General features: G+C 42.9%; 1 protein-coding gene across 2 annotated transcripts in view; it reads right to left on the reverse strand.

Annotated features, from left to right (window-relative positions):
• Positions 1 to 20,300, reverse strand: part of LOC126469924 (uncharacterized) — a 573,978-nt gene that overhangs the window by 153,824 nt on the left and 399,854 nt on the right. For both annotated transcript variants that reach the window (XM_050097321.1, XM_050097320.1), the window contains exons 4-5: positions 19,941 to 20,020; positions 18,022 to 18,134 (exon numbers count right to left, since the gene is read on the reverse strand). In XM_050097321.1, the coding sequence (XP_049953278.1) occupies positions 18,022 to 18,134; positions 19,941 to 20,020 (193 nt within the window). The remainder of the gene's footprint in view (positions 1 to 18,021; positions 18,135 to 19,940; positions 20,021 to 20,300) is intronic.

The following is a 20,300-nucleotide window of genomic DNA, read 5'->3' on the forward strand; positions in this document are numbered from 1 at the left end:
CGAACAAAAAACGGGGAAAACATACACCACAAGGTAAAGTAGAAGGAATTAAAACCATAGAGCATATGGTCTGGGCTGGCTGATTACAATAATAAAAGAGGATGAGCCACCCACTCTGCAACACATTAAAACAACCACAAAAAGATAAGGCGAGATGATGGGAAAAGACGACCACCAAGACAAACAAATGGAAAAAAAGTGCGACAGAGTTAAAACGGGGGGAGGGTGGCGGCCTCAGATAGAAGGCTAAATGCCCACCCTAAGATGGTACGACAGAAACCCCCATCACAAATAAAACGTAAAACTAGATCTGCTGTTGAGGCATTGTCGCCCAACACCGAAGGTAGGGCGCTGCGGAGATTAAAAGTCCGCCACAGAGGGCTAAAAGTGGGTAGTCCAGCAAGATGTGGACGACAATCTTAAGTGAGCCACAGTAACACCGAGGGGGGTCCTCGCGACGGAGGAGGCAGCCATGTGTTAGCCACGTCTGGCCAATGTGGAGACAGCAGAGAACCAGAGAGTCCCTGCGAGAGGCCCGCATGGATGTCTTCCAAACATTCGTTGTCTCTTTAAGCGTAAGCAGTTTGTTGTGCGTACTGAGATCATGCCATTCCTTTTCCCAAAGCTGAAAAACCTTGCGTCGTAATAATGATCGCAGGTCAATTACAGGGATGCCGATCTCCAGAAGCGGTTTCCGTGTAGCCTGTTTGGCCAGGCTGTCGGCAGCACATTCAGGCCTCTCTAAATATGAAGAGACTAAAGTAGAGTAGCGGGCGTTCACCTCCCAGAAACTATCAGCCACACGATCAAATACAGAACTGTGTCACAGGCAGGGGTTCCTTCTTCAAGAACTCGACATCCAGTGTCGAATGGCACCCTTGAGCTCTTCACTCCAGAAGTCCCAGGCACCACTTGACTCTAGCAGTGTTGCGCCACTGTCCAACTGTCATCTGCTGCCAAGGCCGTCCCTACATACATACATACATACATACATACATCGTTCCCTGGTTCTACATACACGGTCTGACTCATCTCGACCGCTTCCCGGACTACACTAAATATATTAGAACAATATTTAAATAAAGAAACGTCGTGAACATTCGGTTACATTAAGATCATTTACAACAAATGTAAGTAATAGTTGGTTCACAAATAAATAAGACGGTATTCTTGCTCAGTCTGCTCACGATGAATGACAACAGACTGTCGTTAAATATTATTTAAACAATTATTTATACCTTCGTCACAGAAGCGTCTTTTGGTTCACTTTTCCATTGTGGTTATCACAATCACATGCGACGGACCACTTTCAAATTAGCACAGGTTTTTAATAGCGCACGAATCAACATTCAAATAAAGTTACTAGCAAAATAGTGAACTATTCATTAAATAAAACACAAGAATGACAATATGTGCCGTCTTCATTAGCTATGAAATGGTGGAGAATAAGGTGTTCTGACAAACATTTGCATAATGAGAGAGATGTATAAAACGCTGTAAATCGATAAATAAAACAGATACAGCTAAATAGCTTTCAGGGATGATTGCTGTAGTGCAATGCTGTCACCTGAGATACCGTTATGTCAAAATCACTTTAAGATATTAGAAATTTTAATTCAGAGGTCCATTGTAAAAATGTATATTCGCTGTGAGCTATTAACTTCTGTAGTTTTAAAGGTATTGAAATACTGTTGTGTCATTGGATGCGCCTCATTCATCTGAGATCGGCAATGTATTCAGATTTATTGTCGAAGTTCAGAGAGTTGTAGCTCGGCCATCTTTAAGTGTGCCACTTGTTGGAGCCTTTTGTGTCGTCCTAAGCGACCGTCCGTTGCCAACATTCCCTGTACTGGGATTTATCCACATCCGGCCTTCTGCACCTGGCTCGTCTGGAGCGGTTGCCTACCCGGAACCTGCCGCAGAGTTCTCCGCTAATATCCAGCAGCACAACAAATTCACCGTATCTCGTACCAATACTGGGCGGCCGATTAGCTTGCCTAAATACGCGGTATGTTACAAGTGTTATGAAGTCTTTTCTGAAAGTATTTGACTGGAGTATAGCCATGTACGGAAGTGAAACGTGGACGATAAACACTTTAGACAGTAATGGAACAGAAGCTTTAGAAATGTGCTGCTACAGCAGAATGTTTAAGATTAGATGGGTCCACCACGTAACTAACGAGGTACTGATTAAAATTGGGGAATTTGTGGCACAACTTGACCAGAAGAAGGGATCGGCTGACAAGACTTTGAGACATCGAGGGATCACCAATTTAGTACTGGGGGAATGTGTGGGAGTTATAAAACGTAAAGGAAGACCAGAAGATGAATATAGTAAGCAGGTTCCGAAGGATGTAGGTCACAGTAGTTATTCAGGGATGGAGCGGCAGCCGGCCGTTGTGACCGAGCGGTTCTAGGTGCTTCAGTCTGGAACCGCGTGAACGCTACGATCGCAGGTTCGAACCCTGCCTCCGGCATGCATGTGTGTGATATCCTTAGGTTAGTTAGGTTTACGTAGTTCTAGGGGACTGATGGCCTCAGAAGTTAAATCCAATAGTGCTCAGAGCCATTTGATGGAGCTGCCCGAACAGGGTAGAGTAGCATCGAGAGCTGCATCGGATCAGTCTTTGGACTGACGAGGACGACAAAAAATTTTGTGTACAATTTCAGCGTACAGCCAATGGCGCATTTAGATTTTTGTTTAAATTAATGGACACAAAGTTGGGGAGGAGACTGGTGATCATGTAACCAGTGAGATAAGGGCATCACCGCCAAAGTTTTGGTATCAAAGTAATTAAATGGATCAATTAATTACCTCTACATGACGTCATGCGTTTTCCCCAGCCGGCACTTCGGTCCCCTCCCCCTCCTCCAGCTACCATATTGGTGATAATTTCGAATTTTTGCGGGAAATTAAAAAAATTGTGGGAACTTCAAAAATTGCAATAATTTCTTTGTCCCAGGACTCTGGTGACATCCCACACCCCAGCCCCTCCCGCAGAAGTTGGCAGGAAATTCAAAATGGTGGTATCCTTTCTAGGGACTCGAACCCCGATCCTTCCAGATGGAAAGCCCGAGTGCACCCCACATCATTGTCCAGATGCAGGAAAGGAAGGTAAGGTTAGTGGACTTTATGTATTTTAGTCGGGAAACTGAAGTAAAGCTCGGTCCTAATTACATAATTAATCATAAAGATCGGTCCTACTTATCTATTTGCACAATGCTACACAAGGAGCGCCTAAAATCGCAATACAGCTCAAAAATTGACGATGTTATGCAACTTGTGTTATCGCACTCGGAAAATTTTTTACTATACCACTCCAGACTAGTGGCAGACGTACACACAACAGATGTCTGCTGGCGCTCCAACTGATCGGGCAACAGGTCTGGTTCACAATTATGCCACCAGAGTCGCTTGAAATTCGCAGTAGCCAATAGGAACACAGCATCTGATCACACTGGGGATATAAGGCGGGCCCAGCAGCTCTGCAGCCTCAGTGGTAGTCAGTCAGTCAGTCAGTCAGTCAGTCAGTCAGCATGAAACGTGAAGAGTCGAGGAAGTGGAGCGTTGTTTTTGCGTCATTCGTTTCAAGAAAGAAATATACTTCTTTACCCTCTCACTGAACACTGACATCTTTTTCATATAGGTACGAAAAGGGGTTTACTAAGCTTTCAACTACCTGGTTTCAAGTATTTCTCAAGGTCACTCAAGTACCCACTTTTTCCCATCCGAAATACAGGCACATGGAGATCCCTCTCCGCCACGCAATCCTTGCACACAAAATAGCGCAACTGGGCTATGAGTTATCTAGTGCAAGACCGGAAATCACGTTACCGAAAGTGCCGCCATCTTGTATCTGTAGAATTTAACGGAGGCCTGACAGCCGCCATTGATCAGTCTTCTCTGATAGCTTACAGTATCGACATGGATTCCTCGAAAGTGCTAAACATCCCTCAGCTATTAGGGAGGGAGACAAGACCGAAATATGAATGCTTCGGTTTGTGGTTGTTACAGCTGAACATGGATAATTTGGCTACTGACATTGGCAACATGAATTACACCGAATGTGGTACACTACTTACAAGGGGAGGCCGCCAATTGTGAAATTCAGATTCTATTCATACTGCGCATAATAAAAGCTCATGGCCAGAGGTGTAATGTGGCAAAGCACCAAGATGCACTTCTCAGCCGTTGTCGAGAAAATCGACAGTTAAGAGAAACCGTTGCGGTGAAATACTCTCTACGATTAATAAGTTTCTACAGCGTCGTGGCGCAGCGGTAAGCGCTCGGGTTCGTAATCCGAAGATCGCCGGATCGAATCTCACGCCATGCAACTTTTTTTTATTATTTGTTTTTTGTAATTCAAATGTACACACACTCGCTCGTTACACTTTAAGGACAGATGTTGAATGGACCGAAACGAGCCGCCGCATAACAGCATATGATAGGCAACACAGATTTCGTATATTTCTTATGTAAACGATATTTTTATATTTTGTTTGTCAGGGTGCCAGTACCAGTCCACGTTCAACAGAACTCCCGCCGAAAAAGGGTCAAGGGCTGTCCTGGTAACCCGACACGACATGAACAAGGTGACGCATTCGCATACGGCACAATATTCAATCACGATGTCTGGACGAGTCTTGCCTCTTGTTTTCGTATGCCTACAAGAGTCCACACGTGCGTTTGGACCCAGAGTACAGAAGACAGTCGACGAGTACGCCAAGAAGTATACCAACGTTATTACATCCTCCAAATCCGGTAAACTAACAACGGGTTTGTTCATGGACTTCTTGCGTAATGGTTTGCAACCATACGTACAAAAGAAAGAATTTCTCCTTCTGATCGACTTTTGGGGTGGGCAAACGAACCCGGCGTTATACGATGAGATGTTCCAGAACGATAAGAAGTTACCAACGTGCACTATAAAAGGCATTCCTCCAAAGTGCACGCCTCTCGTCCAACCGCGTGACGTATTTTTACAGTCAGGTAAAAAATTTGATCAAGCGCCTTCAAAATTGTGTTTTTTAATAGAGCGAAACCGTGACATCAACTCCAGAGACGATTGTATAAAAATCTAATCCATCGTCCACCACCAATTGTCTTCTCCGATTTTTGCCGACATGATACGATACGCGTGGTATGCATCAAACCTGACGAACGATAGAACAATATTTCAGAATGTCTATCAGGTGTGTTTCCCAACAGATAATTTAAAAAACAATTGTTCTTGTAAAAACGCATCGTTTATCAGATGTGCTCGATGTCATGCTGCTTTCTGCTTTCCATGTTTCTGTGATAACTATCACTCTGGTTCGTGCGATACTCCAGCTACTTCTGGTCACTAATTGTTAATTATGTGCGAGTGTATACCGAACTTTTCAATAAATTGTATCCACTTCAATATTATTTGTGATATTGTGTTTTATTTCAAGTATTATTTTTCCACGACAAACGACTTTCAACAACTTACTACATGCATAATTGTTGCAACTGATTGTCGGGAATTGTGTATATATACGTTTGAATTATAAAAAACAAATAATAAAAAAATTGCATAGCGCGAGATTCGATCCGGCGACCTTCCGATTACGAACCCGAGCGCTTACCACTGCGCCACGACGCTGCAGAAAATTAATAATCGTAGAGAGTATTTCACCGCAACGGTTTCTTAACTGTCGATTTTCTGGACAACGGCTGAGAAGTGCATCTTGGTGCTTTGCCACATTACACCTCTGGCCGTGAGCTTTTACTATGCGCAGTATGAATCGAATTTGAATTTCACAATTGGCGGCCTCCCCTTGTTAGCAAGAAGAACGTAAATGTGCTTACACCTATTACAGAACTGTTTTGCGATAACATTATGGTGGTTAAAATCTGATCAGGTGGACTGTCAAGAACAATTAGGAGGAGGACAGTCTAATGTCAGAGGAGGAGATGTGTGCCTCATTTCACTATTAGCTACGTAGCAAAATCTTCCAATTTCGCTACTGCGAGACATGTCGTCAAGGCGAGGAGGAGGAGATTAGTGTTTAACGTCCCGTCGACAACGAGGTCATTAGAGACTGAGCACAAGCTCGGGTTAGGGAAGGATGGGGAAGGAAATCGGCCGTGCCCTTTCAAAGGAACCATCCCGGCATTTGCCTGAAGTGATCTAGGGAAATCACGGAAAACCCAAATCAGGATGGCCGGACGCGGGATTGAACTGTCGTCCTCCCGAATGCGAGTCCAGTGTGCTAACCACTGCGCCACCTCGCTCGGTCGCGTCAAATCGAAGTTGCCTTTTCTCCTGGACGGGAACGACAGTGTGACGGGCAAAAAATCGGCAAGAAAGCACTGGAAACTATTTAGAGGAAACGTACAAAATCCTTTGGTTATACATACATATCAAGTAGAATTAGTTGACGTTAAAATGAATGTTCTTATGGATGAGCTGCCTGGAATATTGCAAAAGCTATTACCTTGTGTACTTTGACGTAACGCAATAACTTGCCGGAATTTTAACAAAATGGCGATGTGCGACTATTCAGTATCAACCAACAACTTTTGCATGGAGGGAGATCTACAGGGAAACAGCAACGTGATTGCGGACAACGATAAGACATTTGGAACAGACTATTTAACGTGGTTAAGTTTCAACTGTGGAGGAACAGTGTGCTGCACTTTATACTCTGTGCCATATGGTTCCATGTGGCGCCAATTAACGGATAACGTACAGAGCAATTACTGTGGTGTTTAATAACGTTCTCAGTTCGTGTACTGGGATAATAAGAATACCCGAAAATGGCAGGTACACAAGTAGGTCTTCCAGATACACAAGACCGAGAAAAGTCCATCAGCTATGTCCTGTCTGCACACCGTTTTAATTATCTACCTATTAACTATGTGGAGGTTCTTAACGCTGACTCCAATAAAGACGATGTATGTATTATACTGAAGTGTTATGTTAAAGCAGTCTAGAACAGTGTTCTCGACAGTACCGTCAGATATAGATATTGCAGAATTGGGAAAGGCTGACACGAGCAACGTTATTCCACAAGTCCTAACAAAAAGAGTAAGTGTACCACACAGACGAACCATTCCCCATTAAAGAATTTGCGCCTGGAAGTACATTCAATGTGTTATTTGCACGGAAAAGGAAACTGGAAATGGAGGACATCAAACCGAAGAAAATAAAACCGGAATATACGAGTGAAGGAAGAATATAACCCGCAAATGGAAAAAGAAGCTATTACAGATGTGCAGTCCATGTTTACATATGGCTTCAAACGCAGTGTATGGAGAAATTTGGCTACGACTGGAGAATACAAGATAATAGCCTTTACTGTAAAGAGCAGTGGTAAGTGGCCACATGATGGAGTCTTGACCGAAAACCGCGGATTGGAGCACGTTTACTAAGTTAAACGACGCACGGAAAATGGTTTACCAAACCCCGTTCCTCGTCGGATCTGGTTAAAAAAGATGGTTACATTATATAGAAGTATAATGGGCTTTATGTCATACACTTAGCAACAGAACAACCGTTTGCAGAGCTTAAAACCAACGGAATAACCTCCTTTAATGGCAATTCGTTTGCAAAACTGTGAACTTAAAATTTTATACCGAAATTCCACATGATGTGCAGCAGAACAACTGACAGCCTATATCTAGGAAGATGAGGATTGTTATAACAACAATGACATACAGGCAATACGAGGAAAAATTAAAATTACCAATTTCTCTTGCCTAGAAGAGCTGCCGTAAGAAACAGAACTGCTAGTTGAAGCCATAAAAGAGGTAGTTTACAGGAAGAAGTTAGATATACAGGGTGGAGAAAAACTATGCCACGAAATTTTAACGCTGGATAGCTGATGCCAGTAGGAACGTAAAAGACTAGTGTTGTGTAGGTCAACAACGCACCATTTTTGAACTACAGAAACTTGGCGCCACGCGCTCCGATTGGCTGTAGGATTGCCATGTTGCCGTTCGTCGATTGACGGGCAGCGCTATGGTTGTCGGTTCAACGTCCCTCGCCCCGTCACTGCCCTAACGTGATACGCACACGTGTCGAATATGTCCTGCTGTTGGTTTCCACCTCACGTAAGAGGCATTCACACGTAAGCTTCGTTTCGGAGCACACACACTTCACCTGCGATTTAGTCATACGGTAAGCAGGACGACGTAGTGTTCGTTTGAAGAACAAGGATATATGGTTTTGTTTAAGGACTAGTCGACGGCAATGCGCATGAAGCTCGACGGTTGTATGAGGAACGGTACCCAGCAAGACGCCATCCACACCTGCAAACGTTTACAGCAATTCACCGGCGACTTGGCGAAAGAGGCTCGTTAGCGGGATATCATCGTGATGCTAGAAGACCTCTAACACGACGGAATGCTGCATTTCAAGATACTGTTCTCGAGCGCTTCGAGGAAGCACCTACGACAAGTACTGGAGCGTTTGGACATGACATGGGGGCCATTCCCACCGGTTAGCCTGGTAGGTTTTGAGGGCTGACGGTCTACATACATTTAGTTTCCACCTTGTCCAAGACCTAAATCCTGTGCCGACTATGAACACAGGCTAGAGCTTTGCCGGTGGTTTCTGCGACGTGTTGCCCGAGATCCAGACTTCCCCGCCATTGTGTTGTTCACCGACGAGCGCACCTTCCATCGGGATGGCCTTTACAACACTGGGCAAGGGGAAATCCTTACGTGCCATTACGTACGTCCACGGACACGAGGAATCATTTTCGTTCAACATCTGGCCAGGCATTGTGGGTTACCTCCTCGACTTACTGGGGCAAATAACCTTCACTTTTTGCAAGAAATTCTACCCGGGCTGCTGTAAGATGTTCCCCTGGACATATGGTAACGCATGTGGTTGCAGCATGATGGGGCGCCCACACTTACCAGTCGCGCTGTGCGCGGATATTTAAATGAACTCTTCGACGGCCGGGTAACTTGCCCCCGCAATCACCAGACCTCACGCCACCGGACTTTTTCCTGTGGGGATTCTTTAAGGTTGTAGGTCACCAACCAGGACGCGAACCACTTAGAAACGAAGAGGAATTAATGGATCGCGATCAACATTCCGCCTATCACATCAGGGAAATGCCAGGAATCTTTGAAAGAGTTCGGCAAAACACTATTAGACGTTACCAAGCTTGCTTCGCGTCATAGGGTCGCCAGTTCGAGCACCTGCTTTAAGTAAACAATGTTCTAGCTACAAAAAAGAAAAAAAAAAGAAAAAGCTCTTTTCAGGGCCGACACAATTTGTGAAAGACTTTCTGTACGCGAACTAACAGCTGTTGACGGTTTTTTCCGTTACGTCATGAAACCACAATGGATGTCTCGGGACCCCGCCAGAATCGCCCCCAGAATGGAAGGCTGACGCGCTACCACCGAGCGTTCGGGCTGTCTTTGATAAATCGCGATATCCGGCAGGCAAAGCATTCGCAGTCATGCATTGTCCAGAGCATCTCGCAACAGGGCAATGCCGCAGTCAATCGGAGCGCGTGGCGCCAAGTTTCCGCAATTTAAAAATTGTGCGTTGTAGACCTACAGAACACCAGTAATTTTGGTTCCTCCCGGCATCAACTATCCAGGGTTAAAATTTCGTAACATTTTTTCTCCACCCTGTATATTGAAATTCGAGAACTTTCTCCGTATTTGTCAAATTGCTGGCTGGAAAAAGAAATGGATGATTAAGATGTGGATTTAAGCTATAACTTGTAAGTTAAAAATTAAATTTAATACTGTTAAAACTGCAGCTAACGAAAATAAAGTTGTTCTCTGTATGTAAATGTATATACAGAAGTTAATAAAGATTTGGCACTAGAATATTTGTTTGTCTTATTCGCTAGTCTACCTAAAATCCTAAGACATTTCCAATATACAATGATCTACGGTGCGTGTATTTCGGATGGGGAAAGTGGGTACTTGAGTGACCTTGTGAAGTACTTGAAACAAGGTAGTTGTAAATATAGTAACCCCTTTTTTGTACCTGTGTGGAGGAAGATCAGGTCAGTATCCAGTGAGAATTTAGGGAAGTATATTTCTTTCTCGAAACGAATGACGCCAAAAATTACGCTCCACTTCCTTGACTCTTCACGTTTCATGGTTACCGACTGACTGCAACTGAGGCTGCAGAACTGCTGGGCCCGCTTTACATCCCCGTTGTGGTCAGAAGCTGCATTCCTATTGGCTACTGCCAATTTCAAGCGACTCTAGTGGTAAAATTGTGAAATAGACCAGTTGCTTGACTGTTGGATCAGTGGCAGACGCCTCGTGTGTGTGTGTGTGTGTGTGTGTGTGTGTGTGTGTGTGTGTGTGTGTGTGTGTACATCTACCACTAGTTTGGAGTGCTATTGTGAAATTTTTTCCGGAAGGGTTACTCAAGTTGAATGACACCATCAATTGTTGATCTGTATAGTGATTTCTGACGCTCCTTGTGTAGCGCTATGCAAATAGATATTTAATTAGGACCTATCTGTATGATTAATTATGTAATTAGGGCCGATCTTCACTTCAGCTTCCCAACTAAAATAAACGAATTACACTAATCTAACCTTCCTCTCCCGCACTTTGACAGTTTCCCTGTGTTGGGTGGTGCAATTTGGCTTTCGATCCAGACGGACTGGGGTTCGAGACCCAGAAAGGGTACTGTCATTTTCAATTTCCGCCAATTTCTGTGATGAACGTCGGCCGAAGAACCCGAGACAGAAGCCAATAGGCAGTTTGTCAACAAGTGGCCACGAAAGCCTTAACAATTTTGAATTTGCATATCAATTGGATATAAAAATTCAGGTGCTGCCACCCTTACCCCACTACTCATGTGAGGTTACTATGTAACGTCAATGAACACACCTTTTAGGATTAGGGAGCCGGTAGCATGGGGGGAGGGGGGGGGGGGGGAAGAGGGTGCCAGAGCCTTTGTAAGGGAGGTGGTCATATTGCTTCAGGTTTGTCCGTGTTAGGCTGTTTTGGAGGGCGGTTCTGGTTGGTTTGAACTGGAGGTAGTTTAAAGTTTATGGGTGGCAAGTTGGCCACACTAGTTGATGTGACAAATATTCTGGCGCCAGTTTAGTGGGACTTAGAATTATTAGACAGCTATTGGGACTCCGATTATTTTTCCATTCAGTGTACAGAAGGATGTGATTTTTCTGATCAGCTGTTAAGGATTCCGATTTATTTAGCAGTGATTTGGATTTAGTCTCAGATTACCCTGTAAGGACTTTGATAATTTTCAGCACTGATCAGCACTTATGACAGCGATGTAGTGTGTCGATTAGGCTGTTGTTTAGTGGAGATACTTTGCAGTTAGACTTCAATAATTTGTAGTTGTGAACACTGCCTTGCCGGCCGCGATGGTCTAGCGGTTCTAGGCGCTCAGTCCGGAACCGCGCGACCGCTACGGTCGCAGGTTCGAATCCTGCCTCGGGCATGGATGTGTGTGATGTCCTTAGGTTAGTTAGGTTTCAGTAGTTCTAAGTTCTAGGGGACTGATGACCTCAGATGTTAAGTCCCGTAGTGCTTAGAGCCATTTGAACACTGTCTTGGTTTCCAGCAGGTTTTATTTACTTTATATAGTGTCTTGCTATCACCTGTACTTACATTTGTGATAACTACCAGTCGACGATTCAGTGTGGATTTAATGGATAGTAAATATTTAACTGAAACTTAAATGACTGTGGTTGGTGTATGTTATTTAGCTAGAGGTAGCAGTTGTTCGAGTTCTGACTGTTTTGTCAGTAACTGTTTCACTAAATTATTCGTATAGTCCAGGGGTAGTAAACCTTTTTTTGCCAATCGCCCAGTTTTGTATCTCTGTTCCTCGCAAAATTTTCTAACTGCCCACGAGTTACACAGTAATGGTGATTTATGAAGTAGGGAAGCAACTTCATGTTATAAAATTTATAAAATCGTGTTGCAGCATGGTAAAGCATATAGTAATAAATACACGACTGGCCATTAAAACTGCTACACCAAGAAGAAATGCAGATCATAAACGGGTATTCATTAGACAAATATATTTACTAGAACTGACGTGTGATTACATTTTCACGTAATTTGGGTGCATAGATCCTGAGTAATGAGTACCCAGAACAACCACCTCTGGCCGTAATAACGGCCTTGATACGCCTGGGCATTGGGTCAAACAGAGCTTCGATGGCGTGTACGGGTACAGCTGCCCATGCAGCTTCAACACGATACCACAGTTCATCAAGAGTAGTGACTGGCGTATTGCCCAGTTGCTCGCCCACCATTGACCAGACGTTTTCAGTTGGTGAGAGATATGGAGAATGTGCTGGCCGGGGCAGCAGTCGATCATCATCTGTATCCAGAAAGGCCCGTACAGGACCTGCAACATGCGGTCGTGCCTTATTCTGCTGAAATGTAGGGTTTCGCAGGGATCGAATGACGGGTAGATCCACGGGTCGTAACACATCTGAAATGTAACGTCCACTGTTCAAAATACCGTAAATGCGAACAATAGGTGACCGAGACGTGTAACCAATAGCACCCCAGACCATCACGCCGGGTGATACGCCAGTATGGCGATGATGAATACACACTTCCAATGTGCGTTTACCGCGATGTCGCCCAACACGGATGCGCCCGTCATGATACTGTAAACAGAACCTGGATTCATCTGACAAATTGACGGTTTGCCATTCGTGCACCCAGGTTCGTCGTTGAGTACACCATCGCAGGCGCTCCTGTCTGTGATGCAGCGTCAAGAATAACCGCAGCCATGGTCTCCGAGCTGATAGTCCATGCTGCTGCAAACGTAGTCGAACTGTTCGTGCAGATGGTTGTTGTCTTGCAAACGTCCCCATCTGTTGACTCAGGGATCGAGACGGGGCTGCACGATCCGTTACAGCCATGCGGATAAGATGCCTGTCGTCTCGACTGCTAGTGATACGAGACCATTAGGATCCAGCACGGTGTTCCGTATTACCCTCCTGAACCCACCGATTCCATATTCTGCTAACAGTCATTTGATCTCGACCAACGCGAGCAGCTATTTCGCGATACGATAAACCGCAATCGCGATAGGCTACAATCCGACCTTTATCAAAGTTGGAAACGTGATGGTACGCATTTCTCCTCCTTCCACGAGACATCACAACAACCTTTCACCAGGCAATGCCCGTCAACTGCTGTTTGTGTATGAGAAATCGCTTGGAAACTTTCCTCATGTCAGCACGTTGTAGGTGTCGCCACCGGCGCCAACCTTGTGTGAATGCTCTGAAAAGCTAATCATTTGCATATCACAGCATCTTCTTCCTGTCGGTTAAATTTCGCGTCTGTAGCACGTCATCTTTGTGGTGTAGCAATTGTAATGGCGAGTAGTGTACTTACCAAATACTTTGTCGAAATTCTATGAAAACCTACTGGAAACATCTATAATCCCAAATGCCCAACCCGAGCGTCTGCAGAAAGAGGTAGGAGGACAGTGAAACTACCCGTAAGAGCTGAATGGTTGAACGTCCACGTACACTTTTCACAGAACGTGTGGTTCAGAAGTTTGATTTGTGACATCTCTGCCCAAAGAGCACAATGCTGGTGCACGCTTCAGTGTTTTGGGGCACACCGTTAATAGTACATTGTTGAACATGGAGTTCCATAGCAGACCACCCCAACATGTTTGAATGTTCATCAACGACGTCGTCAGTTACGAATGCAGTGGGCACGGGACCATCCGGTTTCGACCGTCAGTCAAGAGATACGTTTCGGCTCTTCGGGTGATTCACGTTGTTGCTACACTAGGTCGATGGTAGTCTACACAAAGGCTGTCATCGAGGTGAACGGCGGCTCGAAACGTGAAGCACGCCAAGAACGCAGGCTGGTGGGAGCAGTTGTATGCTATGGGTGACATTCTCCTCTTCTTGCGTGGGCCTGTCGTAGTAATCGAAGACACGCTGACAGCTGCGAGCTACCAGCATCCCTTCATGCTTGATGTCTTCCCCGACGCCGATGTCGTCTTTCTGCTGTGTAACTGTCCACGTCTCGGAGCCAAGACCATGCTACAGCGGTTTGATGAGCATTATAGTGTACACAACGTTGATGTCTCTGAACGAATTCGTCTGCTGTAAACCCTATGGAATCACTATGGGGCGCTATCGCTGCGCACGCAAATCAGCGGCGCGTTATTTAGGCGAATTAAATTATCTGCGTGTAGACATCTAATGCCACATAACCCCACAAACCTACCAACGAGCTGCCTCATCCCTGATATGCAGGACCAGCGATGCATTTCGTTCCAAACAAGAATTCCATTGCTAAGCCAAAAGGTGGTTCATACATTTTACCATTGAACTGTAAGTAACTACTGTAAAACTACTTGCAATAGATTCAGTAACTCATTTGTAGTTCTGTTATTTTTTATGACGCTGATTATTTTCGACAATTTTAAGATTCAGTTTACAGCAATATTTGTGTACAGATTTCTAATGTCAAACGAAACCAGATGAGAGAAAGAGAGAATCACCTATCTTTCTTTATGAAATATGCACCATTTTTAACATAATAATTATGTTAAGAAACAAAAACTACTTTGATCTTTGTGTGTGTAAGTCGAGCCAATTTGTGATGAGCACCACTTATCCCTTTAACAATCTGGTGGTTATCCTTACGTACCTTAAATTGGCGTAACTTAGGCGACTTTGAATTCACGTTTATTAGCTTTTCTTTTGGAGATCTTTAATACTCTTCTTTGTTCTACGTAAGTAATTTCTGATCCCTTTTTGTAATTTGGGCGCAGGGTCAGTATAAATTTCAGAGGTGTCCTTTTCCTTGAAAATACTAATGTTTCAGCTACATGTTCGATTTTTTGGGCGGTAACAAGTGCATTCCAATCATCTGTTCTTGTCACTTGTTCTTTAACTTGCGGTTAATTCGCGTAATGTTGCTTCTTTTTGCGGAATGCACTTCTTGTTAGCAGAAATGACTTCCTTTTCCAAAATGTTACCATATCCGTGAGTAATTCTGGTCCGTTGCGATTTGCCTCTTTTAACGGCATGAAGACCAGATTTAAGGTCAACAAGTTAAATGACCCTAGTGTCGTACATAATTTTACTGTCGATCTTCGAAATTGGTCTTTATAGTGTTAAAATAGACAAATCGGAAGACTATAATTGCTCACGAATGTAATATTTTAGAAGTCATTTCTACTGACAAAAAGTGCTCAACAAAAAGATTAAAGAACTGTTAGGTCTCGACAACAACAGATGCAGTGAATACGCTTGTCATCGCCCAAAGCCGCGAATATGTAGCTAGAACATTAACAGAAAAGAACATCTCTGAAATTTATACTGACCCAACCCCCAAATTACAACGAGAGGTCAAATTAGTTAGATACAACAAATAATCTTATTAAAGAATTCCAAAAGAAAAGGCTAAGAAACATCAATCCAAAGCAACTGAAGTTAAATTGTGATAAGGTCTTATGAGACCAATCTGCTGAGGTCATCGGTCCCTAAGCTTACACACTACTTAATCTAACTTAAACTAACTTAGGCTAAGGACGACACACACTGTCCCCCTCCGACGGGGGGAGCCGCGCGGACCGTGACAAGACGCCTTTGACTGCGCGGCCCACGTAAATTAAGACGACAGTTCAAGGTATATAAAAATAGCCACCCAGTCTGATAAACTGTTCATAGTGTATGTAGTGTTCATCACAATTTGACTAGATTTCTACGCATTAAAATCAATGAAGTTGCTGTTTTGAAAATAATAATCCTGTTATAAATTTTCAGGTTAGATGAATTAACTGAAGAACTACAAATACCTGAACTCCTGAATCTAACGCAAGTAGGTAGTTACTTCCAGTTCAGTGGTAAAATATATTAACCTCATTTTGGCTTAGCAATGGGATGCCAGAATTTTAGCAGATTCATTGATGAGCCGAAATATTTCGAAGATTCGGAACTAATTTTAAAGTTCGACAAAATTAATTTCGATGCCTTCCGTAAGTCCACCTACGCAAGCAGTGCTATTCCAAGAGACTCAAACCACCAACAATCCCATAAAACTTTTTTTTTCACTCTGTAATACAAAGTGCAGTGTACACGCCTTTCCCCAGGCATAGTTTTCAATAAGAACTATATGTAATCAAATCGATTGCAATTTATAACTAGAATAACCGAAGTTTCGTTGACTCCATATAAAAAAAATAAAAAAAAATATTCTAAATGTTCAACTTTAGGTAACAGTAATATGAAGAGAGAGAGCAAGAAGTTCCGTTCAGTAGCATTTCTTGGTAACGTATTGTACAGAATTCGTAGACTGAAATAAAAAGTAAGGCTGCAGAGTAGACTAGATTTGTTGGAAGGATTAGAAATTTTTGAGCATTGCACTAGGAAAAATAACTATTTTAAATGAACAGGTGCAACTTAAAAACAGTTTCTATACAGTTTCTGGCCGTTATTTTTGATAACACAACAAAGAGGAATTCAATCTAAGGCGATAATAAAGAGGTCATTTGCTACTTTATCTACTTCCCAGGTAATAGTAGGCCTAGTACCTACAGTAATATATTGTTGATGCAAATGGTTCTGTTTCGACTTTTACTTACTCCCCATCCCTTTTCCTTCACTCACACATGATGTACTTTGAGTTACTTTATAGTTTACTTAATTCATTGGGCAATAACCTAATAAAATGCCGTATGTTAGGTATTTGTAATATCATGCACATTCACTAAATCACTTATTTTTATGTTACAGTTTTAATATTTTAATTGTTTGAAGCCATTTTAGGGATTATTTTCACTCACAACATTATGCAACCAGTATGTGTAAATAACTCCTTGTATGGCAGCGAGTTATTTTTGACGTTTTCTGTATACCTTTATTTTAACGGGTATATAATTTGAACTATTGTATTTGTAACCATTGATCCTTCTGAAGAAGTTTCTAAGGAAATTGAAAACTGGGTCAAGGGATTTTAATAAACCTTTGATTTCTGCAGCTGCCTGGCTGTATTTCACTTTATCCCCATGAAGATTCCATTCTACAGCTGCTGCATCCAGCCATGTCCAAGATTTTAAAGCTGTATAAATGAAATTTCCTACAGTCCAAGCCAACGACACATATTATTGTTTAACATTCATTAAAAGACTTAGATAACTTCACCGTTAAACACAGCAAGGTGGAGTAACGCCATTTTCGCCGGCCGCGGTGGCCGTGCGGTTCTAGGCTGTTCAGTCCGGAACCGCGCGACTGCTACGGTCGCAGCTTTAAATCCTGCCTCGGGCATGGGTGTATGTGATGTCCTTCGGTTAGTTAGGTTTAAGTAGTTCTAAGTTCTAGGGGACTGATGACCTCAGATGTTAAGTCCCATAGTGCTCAGAGCCAATTGAACGCCATTTTCTTTTTTGCTATATCTAACAACAACATAAATATTTTATACCTGAACATTTTATTTAAGCATATATGTGCTTATTTAACATTTAGAAAAAAAGCATGTGTACCTAAAAATTCTACCATGCTAATAAATATGCGTTAGAATAGACTACGCCATCTGAAAATGACACTGCACTAACATGAAGAGAACTTACTGACTTCTTTTAAATGTTCAGGAAATATCAATATTCAAAATCGTTGTCAAAGGAAATACACATTACATAAATTTAAGAACGCAACACTTCGAAAAATCCGGAGTTACCATTAGATAAGTTTAATTGTTTCTGGATGAACACTATGTACTTTCACTGGAAAAAGAATGTTAGATAGGAAAATATCTTTTGGAACTTCATTAGAAAAACGCGGGAGAAAACAGGGCATCTGATTCTGAAAACAGAATCTAACACCGAATCCATCTGAAGAATATGCAGCCAACAGCTGATCAAAAGAATTTCACTGCCGATTGTGTGTAAATACCGGCCATCAGTATTATCTTTTATGTTATTACTGAACATGCAAATTTATTCTTCGTATACCCCGTATATAAAAACACAATAAAGCCATGCAGACTACACTATTAGAGAACACAATTCGTTTCAGTGCTCAGTTTGTGATAATTGATACACTTACAGGATTGTAATAGGTGATGCCAAGTCTCTTAAGCATTGGGATTGCTGTGTCTTGCCGCCATGTAGTTGGATTACATGATCCTCCCAGAAATACTTCATACTTCGGAATGCCCTCTGCAAAATAAATTATGTTTAGAGTCGCATATTAAATCCAAGTTTGAGTGAACAAAATGATTACCTTCTCCTTGTGAATATGCTACATTTTCTTAAGATTTACACATTATTATTATTATTACTTCTTTACTTTCTCAGACGTTAAGTCTGGTTAAAAATGGGACGTGACGCGGACCTTGATCAAGCGTCACTTCCTTTTAACTGTACGGTATATGTTATATTGCATTTAGGAACTTTCGGGTAATTGAACATGTATCAATAATTACGGATTTCTGTAATTGTATATATAAGTTTGGATGTAGCTGTATTGTATTGATGTAATGGTGGATATTGTGTGGTATGACACCTGTAGTTGATAGTATGATTGGTATGATGTCAACTTTATTCTGATGCCACATGTCCTTGACTTCCTCAGCCAGTTGGATGTATTTTTCAATTTTTTCTCCTGTTTTCTTTTGTATATTTGTTGTATTGGGTATGGATATTTGGATTAGTTGTGTTGATTTCTTCTTTTTATTGGTGAGTATGATGTCAGGTTTGTTATGTGGTGGTGTTATTTGTGGCACAGTGTGGACTTCGTACGATTCCTCGACTTAAGCAGTTATGACGTCAATACGTCACCTACTGGTCTACACTAAGGTGTCGAAAGTCACGGGATAGCGCTGCACACATATACAGATAGCGGTAGTATCACGTAGTATGTTATGAAACGACAGCGCATTGGTGGAACTGTGATTCGTACTGAGGCGATCCATGTGGAAAGGTTTCCAATGTGATTATGTCGATACGACGGGAATTAACAGAGTTCGAACGCGGAATGGTATTTGTATCTAGACGCTTGGGACATTCTCATTTAGGAAATCGTTCATTCCGAGATCTACAGTGTGAAGGGTGTGCCAAGATACCAAATTTCAGGCATTATCTTTCACCATGGACAACGCAGAGGCCGACGGCTTTCACTTATCGACCGAGAGCAGAGGCGTTTGTGTAGAATTGTCAGTGCTAAAGGAGAAGCAACACTGCTCGCAAGAACCGCAGAAATCACTGTGGGACTTACGACGAACGTATTCGTCAGGACAGAGCGGCGTAATTTGGCGTTAAGAGCTATGGCAGCAGATGCGGGTGTCTGCAGCGCCTCTCCGGGGCTCGTGACCATATCAATTGGACGATCGACGGCTGACAACCTGTGGCCTGGTCAGCTGAGTCCCGATTTCAGTTGGTAAGAGGTTCGAGTTTAGCAGGGAACCCACAAAGCCATGGACCCAGGTTGCCAACAAGGCACTCTGCAAGCTGGTGGTGGCTCCATAATAATGTGAGCTGTTTATACATGGAATGGACTGGGCCCTCTGGACCAAACGAACCGGTCACTGGCTGGAAATGGTTATGTTTGGCTATATGTTGACCATTTGCAGCCGTTCGTCGGCTTCATGGCCCCAAACAAAAATGGAGTTTTGGTGGATGACAATGCGCCATGTTACAGGGCCAGAATTGCTTGCAACTGGGTTGAAGACCTCTCTGGACATTTCGAGCGAATGTTTTGGCCACCTATATCACCCGACATGAATCCCATCATACATTTATGGGACATAATCGAGAGGTCGGTTCGTGTACAAACTCCTACACCGGCAACATTTCCGCAATTACAGCTACAGAGGCAGCGTGACTCAATATTTGTGGAGGGGACTTGTAACGACTTGAGTGCATGCAGCGGGGCAAAAGAAGGTCCGATGCGATGTTAGGGGGTATCCCACGACTCGTCACCTCAGTGCAACATTAAGCAGTTAAGATGAACTTGTTTCAACTTACTTGACATTTTCCTGTTCCTTCTCTTCTTATCTTCTCCATCTTTCTCCAGTAATCTGGATAGTTGCACAGGCCTGGGTATCCTGAAATAAAATTGAACTGTTATATACGTCTTGACTTCTCTGTCGTTGATACGATAACCGTTTTTCTAAAACTACAATAAAGGAATCAAATTTCACATCATTTGCTAGAAAAGTGTTGCAGAGTTTCCAGAACTCTGTAGCACACTACGTCATAAAAAGACTGCTCTCATCATTTTTTTGTCTGCCTCGGGAAAGACAAATCACAGAACTGAGACTCTCAGAATAACTACAGCAGATAACAAACATCGAATTTTAACGCCTGAAGGGCGACGGTATACTA

Source organism: Schistocerca serialis, chromosome 3 (genome assembly GCF_023864345.2).
Source record: "Schistocerca serialis cubense isolate TAMUIC-IGC-003099 chromosome 3, iqSchSeri2.2, whole genome shotgun sequence".
In the NCBI taxonomy this organism is placed as follows: Eukaryota; Metazoa; Arthropoda; class Insecta; order Orthoptera; family Acrididae; genus Schistocerca; species Schistocerca serialis.